At 30.8% G+C, this 16,799-nt stretch overlaps 1 protein-coding gene across 7 annotated transcripts in view; it reads left to right on the top strand.

The window, feature by feature from the left end:
• The window catches only part of LOC117103757, a 36,259-nt gene extending 22,931 nt beyond the window's left edge, over positions 1-13,328 (top strand). For 3 of the 7 annotated variants that reach the window (XM_033244367.1, XM_033244372.1, XM_033244368.1), the window contains 13 exons: positions 297-1,618; positions 1,822-1,999; positions 2,359-2,451; positions 3,013-3,208; positions 3,718-3,795; positions 4,115-4,192; positions 4,424-4,504; positions 4,600-4,671; positions 4,766-4,846; positions 5,113-5,118; positions 5,520-5,525; positions 6,977-7,045; positions 7,348-13,328. In XM_033244367.1, the coding sequence (XP_033100258.1) occupies positions 297-1,618; positions 1,822-1,999; positions 2,359-2,451; positions 3,013-3,208; positions 3,718-3,795; positions 4,115-4,192; positions 4,424-4,504; positions 4,600-4,671; positions 4,766-4,846; positions 5,113-5,118; positions 5,520-5,525; positions 6,977-7,045; positions 7,348-7,544 (2,457 nt within the window). In that variant the 3' untranslated portion in view covers positions 7,545-13,328. The remainder of the gene's footprint in view (positions 1-296; positions 1,619-1,821; positions 2,000-2,358; positions 2,452-3,012; positions 3,209-3,717; positions 3,796-4,114; positions 4,193-4,423; positions 4,505-4,599; positions 4,672-4,765; positions 4,847-5,112; positions 5,119-5,519; positions 5,526-6,976; positions 7,046-7,347) is intronic. The other 4 variants (XM_033244370.1, XM_033244371.1, XM_033244374.1 and 1 more) reach the window with 4 other exon arrangements.
• The last annotated feature ends 3,471 nt before the right edge of the window (positions 13,329-16,799 follow it).

Consider the following 16,799-nt stretch of genomic DNA (forward strand, 5'->3'; position numbering starts at 1 on the left):
TCATTTGTGCCACTTAGAAATATTTCCTTGCTTTATTTTAGTCATTATAAGTCATCCAAAAATTACTTTACATTAGTAATATTTTTTTATGAGTTCATGATTCGGCTGTTAAATGAATCAGAAAAAAAATATGGAAAGAGTATGTATATAACGAGATGTAAATCTTTGCTGTATATTTGATGATTTACTAATATCTAACATATATCATTTAAATACACATTTAAAATCATTTTTCATTGAACTAGTCTATGTATTTTAATTTTGTGACATTTGTTTAATGTAATTTTTTTTTCCAGAAAATTGAAATGAAAACAAAATATCCAAACATTACAGTACCACAGTACTGTAAAAAAAATGATGGAAGAAGAATGTACAATAGGAAAAATGTTTGCTATTTTTGCGAAACAGTACTGCATGGGAAAATGCCACGTCACTACAAAAAGCAACATCCAAATGAACCATTAGTGGCAAGGATTCTGGCCTATACTAATAAAGAGCAACAAAGATTAGCTTTTGAAAAACTACGGTATATGGGAGATTTTAACTATAATATGACGATTTTTGAAAAGGGTAAGGGAGAATTAATTGTGGCAAGAAGACCTTTAAAGCCAAAACCCTGTGAAAATTACCTTCCGTGTACATTCTGTTATGGTTTTATAGAGATTTCAGAAATTTGGGCACATGCAAAACGATGTAAGCATAGTAAGAAGAAGGAAGATGAAAATGAAGATTTTAAGGAAATAAAGTCTTACATTTCGCAGTGCAGAATGTTGCTCCATGGTGGTAATATTTATGGAGCAAAAGACACGTTGAGTCATAAAAGAGTTTTGAAAGTAATCGTAAGCACCATGAGGGAAAGAGAAAACGAGAATATTAAAAAGACAGTGGCGAATGATGACCTTATACTTCATTTTGGAGGAGTATTGTTGGAAAGGAAAGGTGAAAAGAAGAAGAACGAAATTTCGGCTAAAATGAGGCAACTTGGTCGATTAGTTTTAACAATTCGACAGATACTTGGCAAGGATGTTGGATTGGAAAAGTGTATACATGGAAAGCATTTTGACACAGTAGTCAGTGCAACCCAGCATCTCTGTGTTCCCCAGAAGGCTAAGACCATGCATGGTGTACAAACAACCAAATCACCATCTCTGGGCTTGCATTTAGGGCACAGTTTAATAAAGTGTTGCCACATCAAACATGGAAAGGCAATACGCATGGGAGATTTAACTATGCAAAAAGATGCCGAAAATTTCAGAGACTTGTTTCGGCAAGAATGGACGGATACCATCTCAAGTCCAGCTCTACAAGTTCTGAAAGAAAGAGAATACACAAAAAAAGAAAGTCTTCCAACAACAGAAGACCTTAAGAAATTGCATGAGTATACAAACTCATGTCTAGATGTAGAATGCAAAAAATTAAAATCTGATCCTTGTGAAGCAAATTGGAGAGCACTTACGAAGACCATTTTCGTACTAGTGACAGTCTTCAACAAACGTAGAGGTGGGGAAGTGAGTAGAATAAGAGTTTCTTGCTTCACAGATAGGCAAAAGAGTAATGAAGGTGTGCATAAGGATCTAATGGAGAGTTTAAGCTCCATGGAGCAGCAACTGGCAAAAAGGTAACAACTAATTTATATTATTTATTCTGCAGACTTTAAATGTAATAAAACAAAAAAATAAAATAAATCATAAAAATAAGATGATGTAAACACATCTTACTTCTATTCTTGTTTCTAGTACTGCACCTTAAAAATGGAAATTGGCAATGTTATTAGCAGCATATTGTTATAAGGTTTTTTTTGTATTTTTTTCTTTATTTTAGATTTGATTGTATGAAACTTCCTGGGAAGAGAAACAGGAAAGTGCCAATGCTAATAAAAAGAGAATGGGTTCAGCCCATGGAACTGCTGGTGGAAACAAGGGAGGCCTGCAATGTTTTACCAGAAAATGATTATTTTTTTGCAGTTCCCAAAACACTGACGTATATTAATGCTTGGCAGGTGTGTACATATTGTTTTTTTTAATGACCACATCTGTTTTAAAATATATTTCTTTGATTGCAAAACATTTATGACAAAATATTAAAACCATCAGTATTTTCAACATCAAATCTAATCTCATCAAAGTATTGCAAGAAAAAACAATTTATTTAAATGAGTTAAAAAATGATGGTCTTCATCTGCAAGTGAGAAATAACTATGCATAAATATGTTCACTTTGATTCTGTGAATGTGAATATTAAGATTTGAACAATAAGTAAAGTTTAGTATCTGAGATTTTGGGTTTAATATTATTTTCTACTGGTAAAGAAATTGCTTGGATACATTAACATGCATAAATTTATTTTCTTTACAATTAGACACTAAACAATTATGTGAGTAATGCTGGTTGTGAGAGTGCAGTCGATATTTCAACCACAAGATTACGGAAATATACAGCTACAATGCTACAGGTAGTAAATAAAAAAATTGATATTTTTCATAATGATATGGTACATATATATTATCTACCACAAATATTAAATAAAATTTCGCCTTTAATTTTAATGGAACCACTGTAAATTATACTAAACCAATAATTAACATTGTTGAACAAAAATAACAAACAAATTATTAATTAATTATTTCTACCCAATATTGTCTAGTCAATGTTTCTGGAAAAATTTAATAAGAAATTAATTACATGGTAATGAACCAACACTATTAGAAGTAGCAGAAATTAATTTAAATATTCATGAAGCTTGTGTTAAGCTAAGTGTTTTTTCAAAAGGTATTTTCTAATTAGTATTGCTTTGTAAATGTCAGGTTTTTTAAGAATAAAAAAGCTCAAGTATCAGAAAAGTACTGTAACTAAGCCAATACACCGGCCCCCACCCCCTTTTTTAGAAGTGTTGTTTCTTTAATATAGATTCTTTATTTAAACTGAATTTTGAGAGTAATGTTCAATTGCTATTTTTTTTTTTTTTTAATGGAATCAAATGAAATGTCATAAATTTAATTTGTACATATGCTAGGTTCTTGCTTTAACTAAAGGAGAGTTGCAGTGGCTGTCCAATCATCTCGGTCATGAGTTGTCTATCCATTTGGATGTTTACCGGCAACATTCTGGGGTAATAGAAGCCGGCAAAATATCCAAGCTATTACTAGCAATGGAGAATGGAAGAATTAAAGAGGTCAAGGGAAAAAATCTTAGTGAAATCAATGAAAACGGTAAGATATTCATCTTTACTATAATATCTTAGGTAAAAAAACATCTTTATAATAATTTGTGTCTAGACATGTTTTAATACTATTATTGATATTGAAAAATAAAAACTAGAAAAGTACTGAGATAATCATTTCTACAGTGAGTGAGTCTTAACAAATGGTGTAAATTTCAGTTTGATCTGTTATGCCAATTTTGAGTTTTCTTGCTAACAAACATACAAACAAACAAACGGTACCAAAAACATAACCTCTGCCTTTGGCGGAGGTAAAAAAGGCCAATGGAAATTAATCATTGATACTCTATAGTTGCAATGGGACGTCAATTTTAAGACTTTTGCATCAAAATTTATGACCAACCACTTTATTGATAGAAGTTTTCTTCATGCATTTTATACACAGTATTCAAAATATAATTTTGTCAGCGCAGTGACATTAAAGCCAACCACCAAAAAAAGGAAACATACAGTGTCACGTGTCAGGGTGATATAAACGTTTCATACTTTATTTTACAGACATATGTATGTTTAATAATGCAGATGAGGATAATGAAGAAGAGGAGGATATTCCACAACCAAGAGAGAGTTCTCATGGTAATCTGTGCTAAAAAAATTGTTTACCTTAGTGAGATTATACTGATTTGTCTGTAGATTCGTTCTTATAGTTTGACAGAACTCTTAAAGAATATGTACATTGCATAAATTTATTTTTTCATATTCTGTTATTATGTAGGGATAAATTTGATAATGATGATTGCTATTATATATGAACATGCTTTATCAGTCGGTTTCATGAATTTATTAATCAGTCACGGAACAAAACTACACATTTTTTTAAATTACTCTAGAGTAATTGTAGATGATTTCAACTCTTAACATGCAATTAAAATAAATTCAAATATTTAAATTTCAGAGAGTGACATAAGCAGTGACAATGACATTCCGACAATCAGTAAGGTAAACCATAAACCTAGAAAGACACAAGCTGAAGGTGAATTAATATTTTTTAACTATGCATCATTGTTGTTTGAGCATATTGAAAACAAATTTTAATTGAATTTCAGTATATACAAGCAGAGAAAATGATGTCCTAGTAACCAGTAAAACTAAACAGAAAACTTTAAAAGAAAGACACAAGTTGAAATTAAATTAAAATTTCTTAAGCAATGGATTTATAAATGAACATTATCAGTTGTTAATATTGATATGTTTAAAATTTCAGAAAGTGAATCAAGTAGCGTTAGTGATATTCAGACAAGTAAATTCAAACGAACAATTGTAAAAAGAAAAAAACGAGTTGAAGGTAAATTAACATTTCTTAAACAATGCATTTTTAAGTTGACATTATTGGTTGTTTTAGCATTTATGAAATATTAATAATGTTTGTTGTAATTTCAGAAAGCAGCGATAGTGATATTCAGACAAGTAAATCCAAACGAACAATTGCAAAAAGAAAGAAACGAGTTGAAGGTAAATTACATTTCTTAAAAAATGCATTTTTAAGTTGACATTATTGGTTGTTTTAGCATTTATGAAATATTAATACTGTTTGTTGTAATTTCAGAAAGTGAATCAAGCAGCGATAGTGATATTCAGACAAGTAAATCCAAACAAACAATTGTAAAAAGAAAGAAACGAGTTGAAGGTAGAATACAAGTAGTACAATAAACTTTTAGAATACTTAAAACGATGCAGCTGAACAGCCATTGAAATCGGATCAGTGATTCCTGAATTAGAGGCGTTTATATTTTAACCAAGAGTAGATTTTTGAGTGCTTCAAATCAATGAACGAAAATCAGGAGAGTTTGCAGTAAAAAAAAAATTCCAAAAAAGTACTTTGGTTTTATAAATTGTAATCTTAATCATGTTATGGGTTGCTAATTTGTGCACATGTTATCGAAACGGCCAAAGAAATTGGTTTAACAGCTGAGATATAGTATAAAAACCATCAAAATTAAATGATTTTTATGTTGTTATGAGTTGATTGTCATGGAATTTTGTGGCGTTTTGGGACCATAAACAAATTGTAATGTTATGCAAAATTGTTGGGACCTATGTGGCTTATGTATATAAAATATTAGATTACAAGATTGAGGTTATATCTTTTGTATTGTAAAATTTCAGTGTGAGCTACAGGTACCTGGGTATATAGTGTAGAGAAAATTGTGGGGACCTGTATGATGTATGTGTGGAATTTTAGAATATTTTAAGGTTGTGGGGACCTGCGTGATGTATAAAATATTAGTAAATACAGTGTGTAAGGTGAATGAGGAGTATACAAAATTGTAGTAAAATGCTTTTGTATTATGAAATGTTAGAATCAACACTGTGGTGAGTTCAGTTATATACCATACGAAAAGTTGTGGGGACATGTGTATATATAAATCTTTAGACTGTTGTTGGTGAGTTAAGAAGATGAAGTATAGAAAGTTGTGTGATATTTGAAGTATAAAATTCTAGTTTAACACTGTGTTATTTGAATAAGAGGCATGAATTGTGGGAAATGTCATTTGTATCCATAGAACATGTGCTGGTAAAGGATTATAGATACTGTGTGGACCTACGTGATAGAGCACTATGCATAAAAGATTGTATACTGTTGGTTTTTTGAGAAATATACAATACATAAGACTACAGGACCTGTGTGATGTATCAAATATTTATGGTAACATAAATGATGACTGCTGGAGAAGTTTCTTTAGAATGTCAGCACTTTCTATGTGTATATACACTGGAGAGAATTGAGAATGAAATAATGTTGTCACTGTGTTGTGTATGTGCAAGATTGTAGTAAATGTCTTATCCAGAGAATGTTATAGCATTGACACTATATGGGAGTTTTAGGAATAAAGAGTATAAAAGATTTTATGGACATATTTGATATCTGCATGGAATTAGTGTCTGTTGGTTAGTTGATAAATGTACAGAGTGTAAGATTGCCAATTATGTGTCTAAGCAACTTTTACAAAACATTTTTCTTTCTTATGATAATGATAATGTTGTCATTTATATAGCGCCAATTTTATTGACCACAGCCTACATCAAAGGCGCTGTGGACTTCATGTTACACATTCAGTAACATTCTTCTTCCCCGAGGGTCTCGGCATGTCCTACTGTTACGATACTGTGTGTAGACAGTAGAGCGCCACTTTCTTCAGTCCACTGAGCTAAGGACTGTAATGTATGTATGTACCAGCACACCGGGTTAACCCTCTACTCGTCTCTAAAGATGTACTGGGTTCTTTTAAGTGCACGTGGGCCATGTCGTACACTGGACTTCGGTTTAAAGTCCTTATCCGAGAATTGATATTTTATAAAACACAATGTTCTATATATTTTAGAATTCTTCTGAACATGTTTGAAAATTTTAACAATATCATGATACATTTGTTATCAATTCATTAAATTCTTGAGAATTTGTTATTATCCCCAGAAGTGGAAGATGTCATGACAAATATGGATTCAGATGTAGATCCTGAAAGTAGTTCAGTTAAGGATGTGAGTAGCAGTGAAGAGTGTAATGATAATGTAGAAGGTAAGAAATTTTAGCGTTTGTATGCAAAAAATTAGTATACAGTCTGTCTCTTATACACATCTAGATGTGTATAAGAGACAGGTCTTTACATGTTTTTTATGTTCCTTTCAGTCGTGTTTGTGTTTTTAAACCGAGTTTTATTTCTATATTACTTTCTTACAATCGTATTGTTTTTTAAAATAGTAATTTTGATATCTTGGTGGTGGTGGTGGTGGTAGTGGTAGTGGTAGTGGTAGTGGTGCAGCGATAGTGATATTCAGACAAGTAAATCCAAACAAACAATTGTAAAAAGAAAGAAACGAGTTGAAGGTAAATTACATTTCTTAAACAATCACATTATTAGTTCAAAGTAAATTTTTTGTTTTTATTTTTAGCCTTAGAAAGTAAGGGGACCACAAGTCAGAACCACAAACCATAAAACGATGTTGAACATTCTGCTGATATTAGAGAATATCCATGATATGATAGTAATTCCTGGAACACCACATCAATACACCAAACCAGTTTTATCAGAAAAATTGGACTGGTGGTAGTAATTTATAGCCACTTTTTAAAACTTTTTGAGCATATTGAATGTCAAAATAAAAGGGTTAATACTACTTTTATTTCAGGCAAGACTTATGTGAGAAAAAGATGGAGCCAAGAAGAGAAGGAAATTTTTAATCAAAAACTGGCAAAATATTTAAAAGTTAAAAAATGTCCACCAACAGAGAGCTTGAAAACTGTTGTGAAAATGTTACCTGACCGCACATTGGCACAGGTCCGAACAAGAGTTAATAACATTATTCTTGGGAAGCAGGATCTTTAGAACCAGAATTCATTATCTGATTATATTTTGATTTTTAAAATTTTTATTATAGAACCTAATCGTATGATTCTATTAGTAACTGTGCTGTCAAAATTAAATCCATTGTGAGGAGTGATTATGATTCAAAGAAAAAAAGGGAAAGGGATGAGGAGATTGATACTCACTTATCTGGATCCACAACTGTAAACAGTACACTTTTCTGTCGTACCTTCACATACATAAAGTATGATAAGGTTTTTTTGTAGAGAAGTTTAATATTTAATTAATAATCTGATTTTATAATCCAAATGGCCAAACACTCATGACCTAGATAACTGACTGCAAAGCTTCATTGTGAATACCATAGTTTTATAGCAGTCTGATATCAGAAGATAAGCTTACCTGTAGATTAATTTTAATAATTAGTAAAAGTATTTAGTTTTTAATCACTGTGAACAGAGCGAAATGCTGATCCGCGAATTTAACTTTTGAAAACGTGATAGTACATTTTAAATATAAACAAAAATGTCTGACAAAAATATTATTGCTAACTATTAAATGTTATTAAATGGTTACAATTTTTATTATTATATTCAACAATATTGGAAAATTTCCTTTTATCACATAGTATTGTAAGTGGTGTCCAGACGTTTTTGACACTGATCAAAACTTATATAACCTTGTTAGAGCTTCACAAAGTGCGAAAGCTTCACAACAGTAGAATGGGCTATCATTATTATAATATTGATATATTAAATATTAATTTAAAAACTAAAATTGAAAAATATTGAATACTTTGAAAATAATTGGTATCAATGTTTTCCATTATCAGCTAATTATATTTCCAAAATATGTGCCCTCAACAGGAAGCTGTTATGAGAGGGTAAACTGAACTCAGTCAGCTAAGCCAGAAAAAATATATCACTACACACAGATTTCTACGGAAGACTGTTTTACGTGTAAATGTACAGAATGGCCTGTAAACCCAATGTTGAATTTGCTTCTTTTTATTATATACTCTGTAGTTATTCACTCTTTTAAGTTAAAAAAAGGCTTGGATAAAGCATGTTTATTACACAGTCAAAAGACAATTTTTATCAGAGGGTTCCATTGGAATGATCGTTTTAAAGTAGGCCTACCATATTTGCAAGTAGAATTGCCTTAAAAGCAAAATATTTTGCTGAAAGAAAATATTTCTTTAAAATGGAGATAATGTGTAACGACTAAAATTATTCAGGGAGTGCAGACCTCCACCAAGCCCTTCTTTGTCCCCCCCCCCCAATGACAAACCATTCCCACTCACTGTGGATCAACCTCAAAATTTAATTATGCTTTTAAAATTCCTGAATATTCAATCACCACATCTGTTTATTAAAACTTACAATCTAACCAACCACATTACATGTTTCATTATCTGACGACCGCCTCATAATTATCTGGCATATGATTTCTTTGGCATGAACAGTGTTGCATAGATTTAGATAGATTAATTAATGTTGAAATATTTAATCACTCACAATTAAAGTATCATTCTAAAACACTGCATTTATTGTAATACGTAGGTTGCTAAGCTTCTCTATGACTAAAGTTTCCAAAATGTTTGTTTATTCATAATGCTGTTTGTCCATTCACCTGTCCATTGCCTCACATAGTGCTTTAGCAAAAATTGCCAATAATGTTTAATGAAATTAGTCTATTGTTGTCAAAGCATATGTTCAATATGACACACAGGGCGAAATCAAATTTTACTTTACAAGCTGGGTTGAACATTAAATTTTATAAATACAACCTTAGAAGGTATAAATCTCCAATTGCGGAGACTGGGAGATACATATGTAATCCAGTTTGTGATTCTTGTGCAAAACTGTTAGACGTAAACTGAATACTGTATATGCTTTCATGTTTTTCAAGTTCGCTTGTTTAATAAACAGTCCAATAGCCATCAGATAATGTTTATATCATAATATATTGACATCTGTGTGCTTGATGTTTGTTAAATTATCTATCATATGTGAATAAATGTGATGTTTTAGGTACTACTAAACATTTTTTGTTTCTAATAATAATATTATTTGTGGTAATTATTTTTATGTTCATAAATCACCTTTATGCCTTCTGTTTTAAATTCTTATATTCATTTGACTTAAGAAGATTCTTTATATCTTTACTCAATTAGAATTTATTATTTTAAACATTTTAAGAAAAAAATGTGCATGAATACATCGTTTTGGATATTTTCATTTGACTGTCTCTGCAATGCTGTTTATTTATATTGACTTTAAAATTTACTTTTATAGTTTAGATCCTACATAACATATGTTTTTTACAGTACAGTACAACAGTAAGTCAAATATTTTTATCAAAGGTATTGAAAAATAAAATGTTAGCTAAAATTCTGTAGTATTAATACAGTAGTAGTATTAATCTTAAAATATAATGCTTTTAAACTTTACTATTTATTTTGGTGTTTTACTGGTTTAATATAAGGCATTAGCTTACTAAAGCTGCATTCACACCAAGCACAAATTTGGTATACGATAAATAGAAATGCACCATGGTAAAAAATACGTGTAGTATTACCGAAAAACACATGCATCTATTCTTTACCACTATAGGGAAAATCCCAAACAGATCCATGATTGATGTTTATATTTCCATAAGAATGGTGTTCCATTTTACTTTGCACATTAAAGGTATCAGCATTTTACTTACTATAAAATACAGTACAAATCTACCATTTTGTTGAATTTTTTGTTTTTACATGAATAAATGAATACCGTAGATGATCGAATAAGCGCCGCTCTCGAATAAGCGCCGCAGCAATTATTCGAGATCATTCATTTGAGATTTTGTATACAGTGCTATTAAGAATAAATAACTTACCAATAATAATTAATGGTCAGAAACATAATTTTCATCTTAATTTGGTTGTACACCTACTTTATCATCATTTAAATAATAATGATAATAATAATAATTGGCATAATTGTAATGACTTTTTAGTAAGCGCCGCACTAAAGCCTTAAAAAAATTTAATAAGCGTCACGGCGCTTATTCGATCATTTACGGTAATATACAGTAGTTATCTGAGGCAGTGTCTTTCCCTGTTTTTTTTTTCTTTTTTAGGAAATTATATACATTACAAATTTATATGTGAATTTTGAATAATTATAGAAGCAAATGCAGCATGCAGATTTTTACATAATAAGTCCATTAACAAGCTTACCTTTACCTGTGATTATTGGTTTATTGAATTGGTATATAGTTACAAAAATATATTCTATATACTGTAAATGTCATAGGGACTAATATATAAAACTACGAGGACATATATATAGAATTATGAGGGCATATATAAAATTACGAGGACTTATATGTGAAAACAAAATTTTTGATATATAAATTCAGTAACATATGGGGTGCACTTATTTTTTTGTTGCCCCCCCCCCACCTCATATATAATACAAGTCCACATAACTAAATTTGAGTCCCCATAACACAGTACTGTAGTCTCATACTTGAGTAGCGCCCTCTACCTATGTTTTTAACGAGTTGACAGACATATTCAATAAATAATACATTAGAAATTCCAGAAGTGAGCACTGCCCAGCAAGAGTGCTACAAATTTGGATTGTGTGTTATTGATTTTTTTGTTTTGATTAGATAATATAAGCATGTTTAGAATGAGTGTTAGACATTAGAGTACAAGCTATGTTGGATTCACTTACAAACTCCATCAGAAAACATTCAAAATGATTTTTTTCTGGAAGTTATGGGTTATGGGGACTTGTATATAAAATTATGAGGACATATATGAAATTATGAGGACATATATATAAAATTATGAGGACTGAACAAGACTGCACAAGAATCAATGCATGCATCATGCTTTCTAGAAATTGTGGCAAAGATATTATTATTCTGAAGACAATTTAACATTCACTTTGCTAAATAAAATCTTCTAAACGGTAGGTAAAATTATATTAGTTGTACTGTTATTTGATTTTAATGAAAATATAACATTAGTAGCCTAGGGCAAAAAAAGGGCTAGGCCCCGGCCTAGCCTACCTGCCTTTGAATAGAAGCCTAGGGTATTCCAGCCCAGCTAACTATAAGCCTATATATGAAGTAGGGAGATACTAAACGAGTTGATAACTTTAATTAGAACTAAGTTATTGACTACAACCTCTCTGGGCCAAAAAAAGCATATAAACAAGTTTATGAATTACAATAGGCAGTCAAAATATTCTGATGTCATTGAAAAAATTTTGTGGAACAATTTTCATATTGTACCATAAAGTATTATTTTCTCTGTTTTTTGCTAAAATTAACCTAATTAGTACAATATATTAATGTGAAGAATATATTATTTAAAACTTATATACACCATGTAATATGTGTCCTAAGTAAATATTTTTCATGAAAATCTATATTTGAAGATTATCATTATTTTTAAACGCATTTATCTTAAATGCATTTACCTGTATCATTCTTCAAACACAATTTTTGCTAAATTTTACATCCAATTATCAGCATATTTTTTTTTATTAGCCTCTCCCAAGAGCGTAGCTCTGGGAGCTGAGGCTAAAGTTTTTACCCTGTTTTTCGGCAGTGGGCAGGCAGTGGACGCACGCTCCTGACGCTTAATTAATTTCAATCTATTGCATGATGCAAGAGTATAATATGAAGATCAACCCTATTGATTTTAAATGCATTTATTTTAAATGCATTTACCTGTATCATTCTTCAAACACAATTTTTGCTAAATTTTACATCCAATTATCAGCATATTTTTTTTATTAGCCTCTGCCAAGAGCGTAGCTCTGGGAGCTGAGGCTAATGTTTTTACCCTGTTTTTCGGCAGTGGGCGGGCAGTGGACGCACGCTCCTGACGCTTAATTAATTTCAATCTATTGCATGATGCAAGAGTATAATATGAAGATCAACCCTATTGATTTTGGTGCTAATCGGATTTTTTTAAATATTTGAATTAATTATCGGCGGTGAAACTAAAAATGGCAAAATACAAAATTTATTTACTATTACTGAATATTCAATCACCTGGAAATCGATAAATTATTTATTTTTTGGAAAGTTTTGGTTTCGTATCTTGGTTATTTCATTTATAGGTTAGGCTAAATTTAATTTTAAAAAAAATTAAATTCCTTAGCTGAAATGCTGACGCGAATGTGCATATTTCTTATTTAAAAAAATAGCTTTTAATCATATTAATATTATTAAAAAAACAGTCACACACCAACAATAGCTTTTAACTAATTTACACCATGGGGGAGGCTATGCTTACAATGTAAAAGGAGTATTTCTAGTTTCTTGTCAGATTTGGTCAGTTTGTAGAAATGTTATAGCACAACACCCTGAGTTAATTTCAGAAATTTACCTAGTACTTCACATTTTATGATCTTAATTATATTTTAAATTATATTATAAAAATTAAAAAATATATATATATTATAACCATCCAATTGCCACCAAATTAACTCACGGTGTTGTCATAAATGTGTAAAATATGTGTAGAAAGTTTGGTTCAATTCTGTTAATGCATGTCTGAGAAAAACTTGATAATGCTTGCCTTTATAATAAAGTGGTGGCCATCTTTGAGATGCATTGCAAATTAGTAATATGACATATTTTTTCGTCTTACCTCATCACTATTATTAAAACTGTGTGCAAGTATCAATTAATAAGATAATGAATTGTGGAGTTTTTTACTGGGATGTGTTATAACCTTAAACACAATCAGAAAACATTCAAAATGACCCTTTTTCTGGAAGGCGCTAGTCAAGTATATTCTAATAATGTTATGGGGACTTCACAGAAGGTTATGTGGACTATATATAAAATTATGAGGACATATACATATATATATATACATATATATACGTATATACATATATACATATATATATATATACGTATATACATATATACATATATATATATACATACATACATATATACATATATACATACATACATACATATATACATACATACATATATACATACATACATACATATACACATACATACATATACACATACACACATATACACATACATACATATACACATACATACATAGTCTCTTATACACATCTAGATGTGTATAAGAGACAGGTTCCCCCCTCTACTGTAATTAAAGACCACATTTCTGTGATCTCAAATTAACAAATGTCTTATTTTTTTATTCTAATTAAAGACTAAAGCTGCTAAAGACCATAGAAAGCCTGGCCCCAAAAGCGATCTTTTGGCACAAGGGAACTGATGGGGGACAAAGGTTTTGAGTGCGGGATGGAAAATGAAGTATGACTAAATGGCAAACAAAAGTGAGGTGATTGTTAACTACACTGTAATTGTTTGCTCACTCAATTTCCATTGTTTAAATATTTCAAACACGACGGCCTTCTTCCGTGTGAGGACAACTGACAAGAAATAGAGCAACGATTGTATTTAAAAATTTAAATAACAAGGGATAATGATTAAAGGTGTTGAAATAAATAATTCAGAATAAACAATGATGATATGGGCCATAGATAAAGGCCTGGGAACCAAGAACGAAATTAACTATGAATAAATAATTTTGTCCATTTTAATTCTTCTTTACGTCTATTGGAAAGGAATAAAAACTATTTTGAGAGATTTTTTTTTTTAAGATTTTAAAGCGCGGGACGGCGAGACATTTCATACCTTGTTTTTAGCACCTTGAGGTTGTGTCAACGTGAGGCGCTATATAAATTCAGAATTATTATTTTTTAGCTTATTTATTTTATAAAAAATCGACGAATGTGCGACAATAAAACTAAAATGTTGTTTCCTTAGGCCCACTGTATAACCAGAATGATTTTATTTTCTAATTGCACTTGTCAATTTTATTTAAAAAAGTCTCGCCTCGTTCAGTAAACCCGAACCGGGCTAAAAACATTGTTTCCAAAATTAATTAGCTGTTGATTGTATTGCTCACATTCCACAGCAGAAGCACATGTTCTGTTGCGTCGCTGAAATGATGAGACTCTACCATTAAAATGTAGGGTAAAATAATATAATTATTTTCAAAAACAAAGCTTTTGTATTCATCAAACTAAATCAATTAAAAATGCTGGAAAGACACTTGCCTATGTGGCTAAATTTCCATTATATTTTTAAAAATTGCACGTGGAACTTTCTACTGTAGTTGATTATTGTTGCTATAACGCGGCCTATTTTAAAGTGGACTTGGAACGTCTTGTTCGATGCAGCCGATAATGGGATACACTGCATGCTGGTACCATGGAGGAAAAATGTCTGTATGACTACCCTAATAGAGAAATAATTATATTTTTATGCGCGCTTATCAGTTTATATGCACCAGAGGTGGTCGACGGACCCCTTAAAAAAGAGGGGTAGAAATAGAAGAGTACAAAAAAATAATAAATAAACAGGAGAGCTTTAGTACTCTATCCAGGTTAATTTTCGATTAATTCCAAGTAGCACCTTCTCCCTGTGTCTATGAAATCCCCAACCCAGTTCAACGCTTCGCACATCACATTCTCTGGATCCACCCTGTGCACGTGACTGGTGGTACAATAAAATTGGCACCATCCCTTATCTCAAAGATAAGTCATTTTGCCATGACATTTTGATAATATTGTTTGTAGCTCTTAGGTGGACATCATAATTTTAAAAAGACAAATGAATTAGCTTAAATATAATATATTTAATTTTTAAAAAAACAGCTGAAGTTTCAGTGTTACAAGAACAATTTTAAAATTCAATGCCAAATTACAACATTATTGTAAACGACTTATTTTGCTCACTATCAATATTCAACAGCTGAAATGAATTTTAAGTCAATTGCAAAATTATAAAGTTATTACAATGACTGTATAAACATATCAAATATTTAAAGTCTCTATTAAAAAAAATTAATTGAACCTATTATTAATTTGATTAATTTAATTACCATATTTTTTTGTTTATTTCATTTGTTTTTGGCAATTTACATTTATTTTTTATTAACAATAAGCATTTATCACACATTAAAAATAAACTTTCGTAGAACCTTTAAATACACTAGTATCAACCTATTTTTTTGTAAAATTTTATAGAACCTTCAAATACTGTATACAATTATTTTTATACAATTTTTTTTTTATACATTTTTTTTTTTTTTTTAGTAAACCTCATGCTATTATTTATGTTAAATCAGTAATTCAGTTACTGTAAACAATAATTTCCCAACAGTTAACTTTTCTGAAATTACAGGTAAAAATGTATATATGCAATTAAACCTATAGATTGATATGTATTCCTGTTTATAAATTATATTTTAAAAATTGAACTTAAATAACTTTCATATTTAATTAATGATCATCAATATCGGGAGTGAATTTCCGGCACGATTTAAAATTGTAACGGTACTAGGTTTGGTCTACAACTGTTCGTGCTTCCAGCAGGTCATTCCATTTACAGAAAAATCATTTTTATGGACAAAGTGTTATGAATGGAATGACCTGTTCGAAGCACGAACGCATGTAGACCAAACCCAGTACCGTTACGATTTCTAATCGTGCGGGAAATCCACTCATGATGCATTGATGCCTCCTCTTTCTGTTTTTCATCTGTAAGAACTGTATCGAGCTGGCTGACTGATGTTTCCTCTTTTTTCTATAAAAACTATTAGATTGTCTCATTGATGTCTCATCTGTCTCTTTTTCATCTGTAATATTGAAACAAAATTTGGGAATGCAAATTAAATTAATTAAAAAAAAGTTTTACGCATCTGTGTCATAATAATTATTATAATTCATAAATACATAGACCTACTCTTGTAGAGTTCTGTATTAGCAGTGTGGTGTCACGTGGGGAACAGGCCTTGTCTAGCAAAGGCATATATTTCACATAACTATACCCTATACAAGAAAATAATAGTAGGCCAGTTTTTACATGTTTGTTAGCCAATAATAGGGTTTGCGACTGAGACAAAGTGACCTCCACAATTTCAGTCTAGCCTCTCAGTATTATGTCTATCAGCCAGGTGAATCATCTCGTATCTGGCTATGCTAAAATAGCTGCCTAAACCCCAACTGGGGCCACCATCATTAGCCTAGCCTTAGTGCCTAGGTAGGGTAGACCTAAGGATCGCCTAGGCTAGCCTATGGAATGTAGGACATAAACCACCCAGGACATAAACCCCCCAATTGGAATATACCATTGTTAAAGTGGGTGGGTAACAGGGTGAACAATGTTGGGTGGTCTTGCTTTTATCTAGCTTTACAA

Source organism: Anneissia japonica, unplaced genomic scaffold (assembly GCF_011630105.1).
Source record: "Anneissia japonica isolate Jap-2015-1 unplaced genomic scaffold, ASM1163010v1 scaffold288230_len64629_cov158, whole genome shotgun sequence".
NCBI classification, from domain to species: Eukaryota; Metazoa; Echinodermata; class Crinoidea; order Comatulida; family Comatulidae; genus Anneissia; species Anneissia japonica.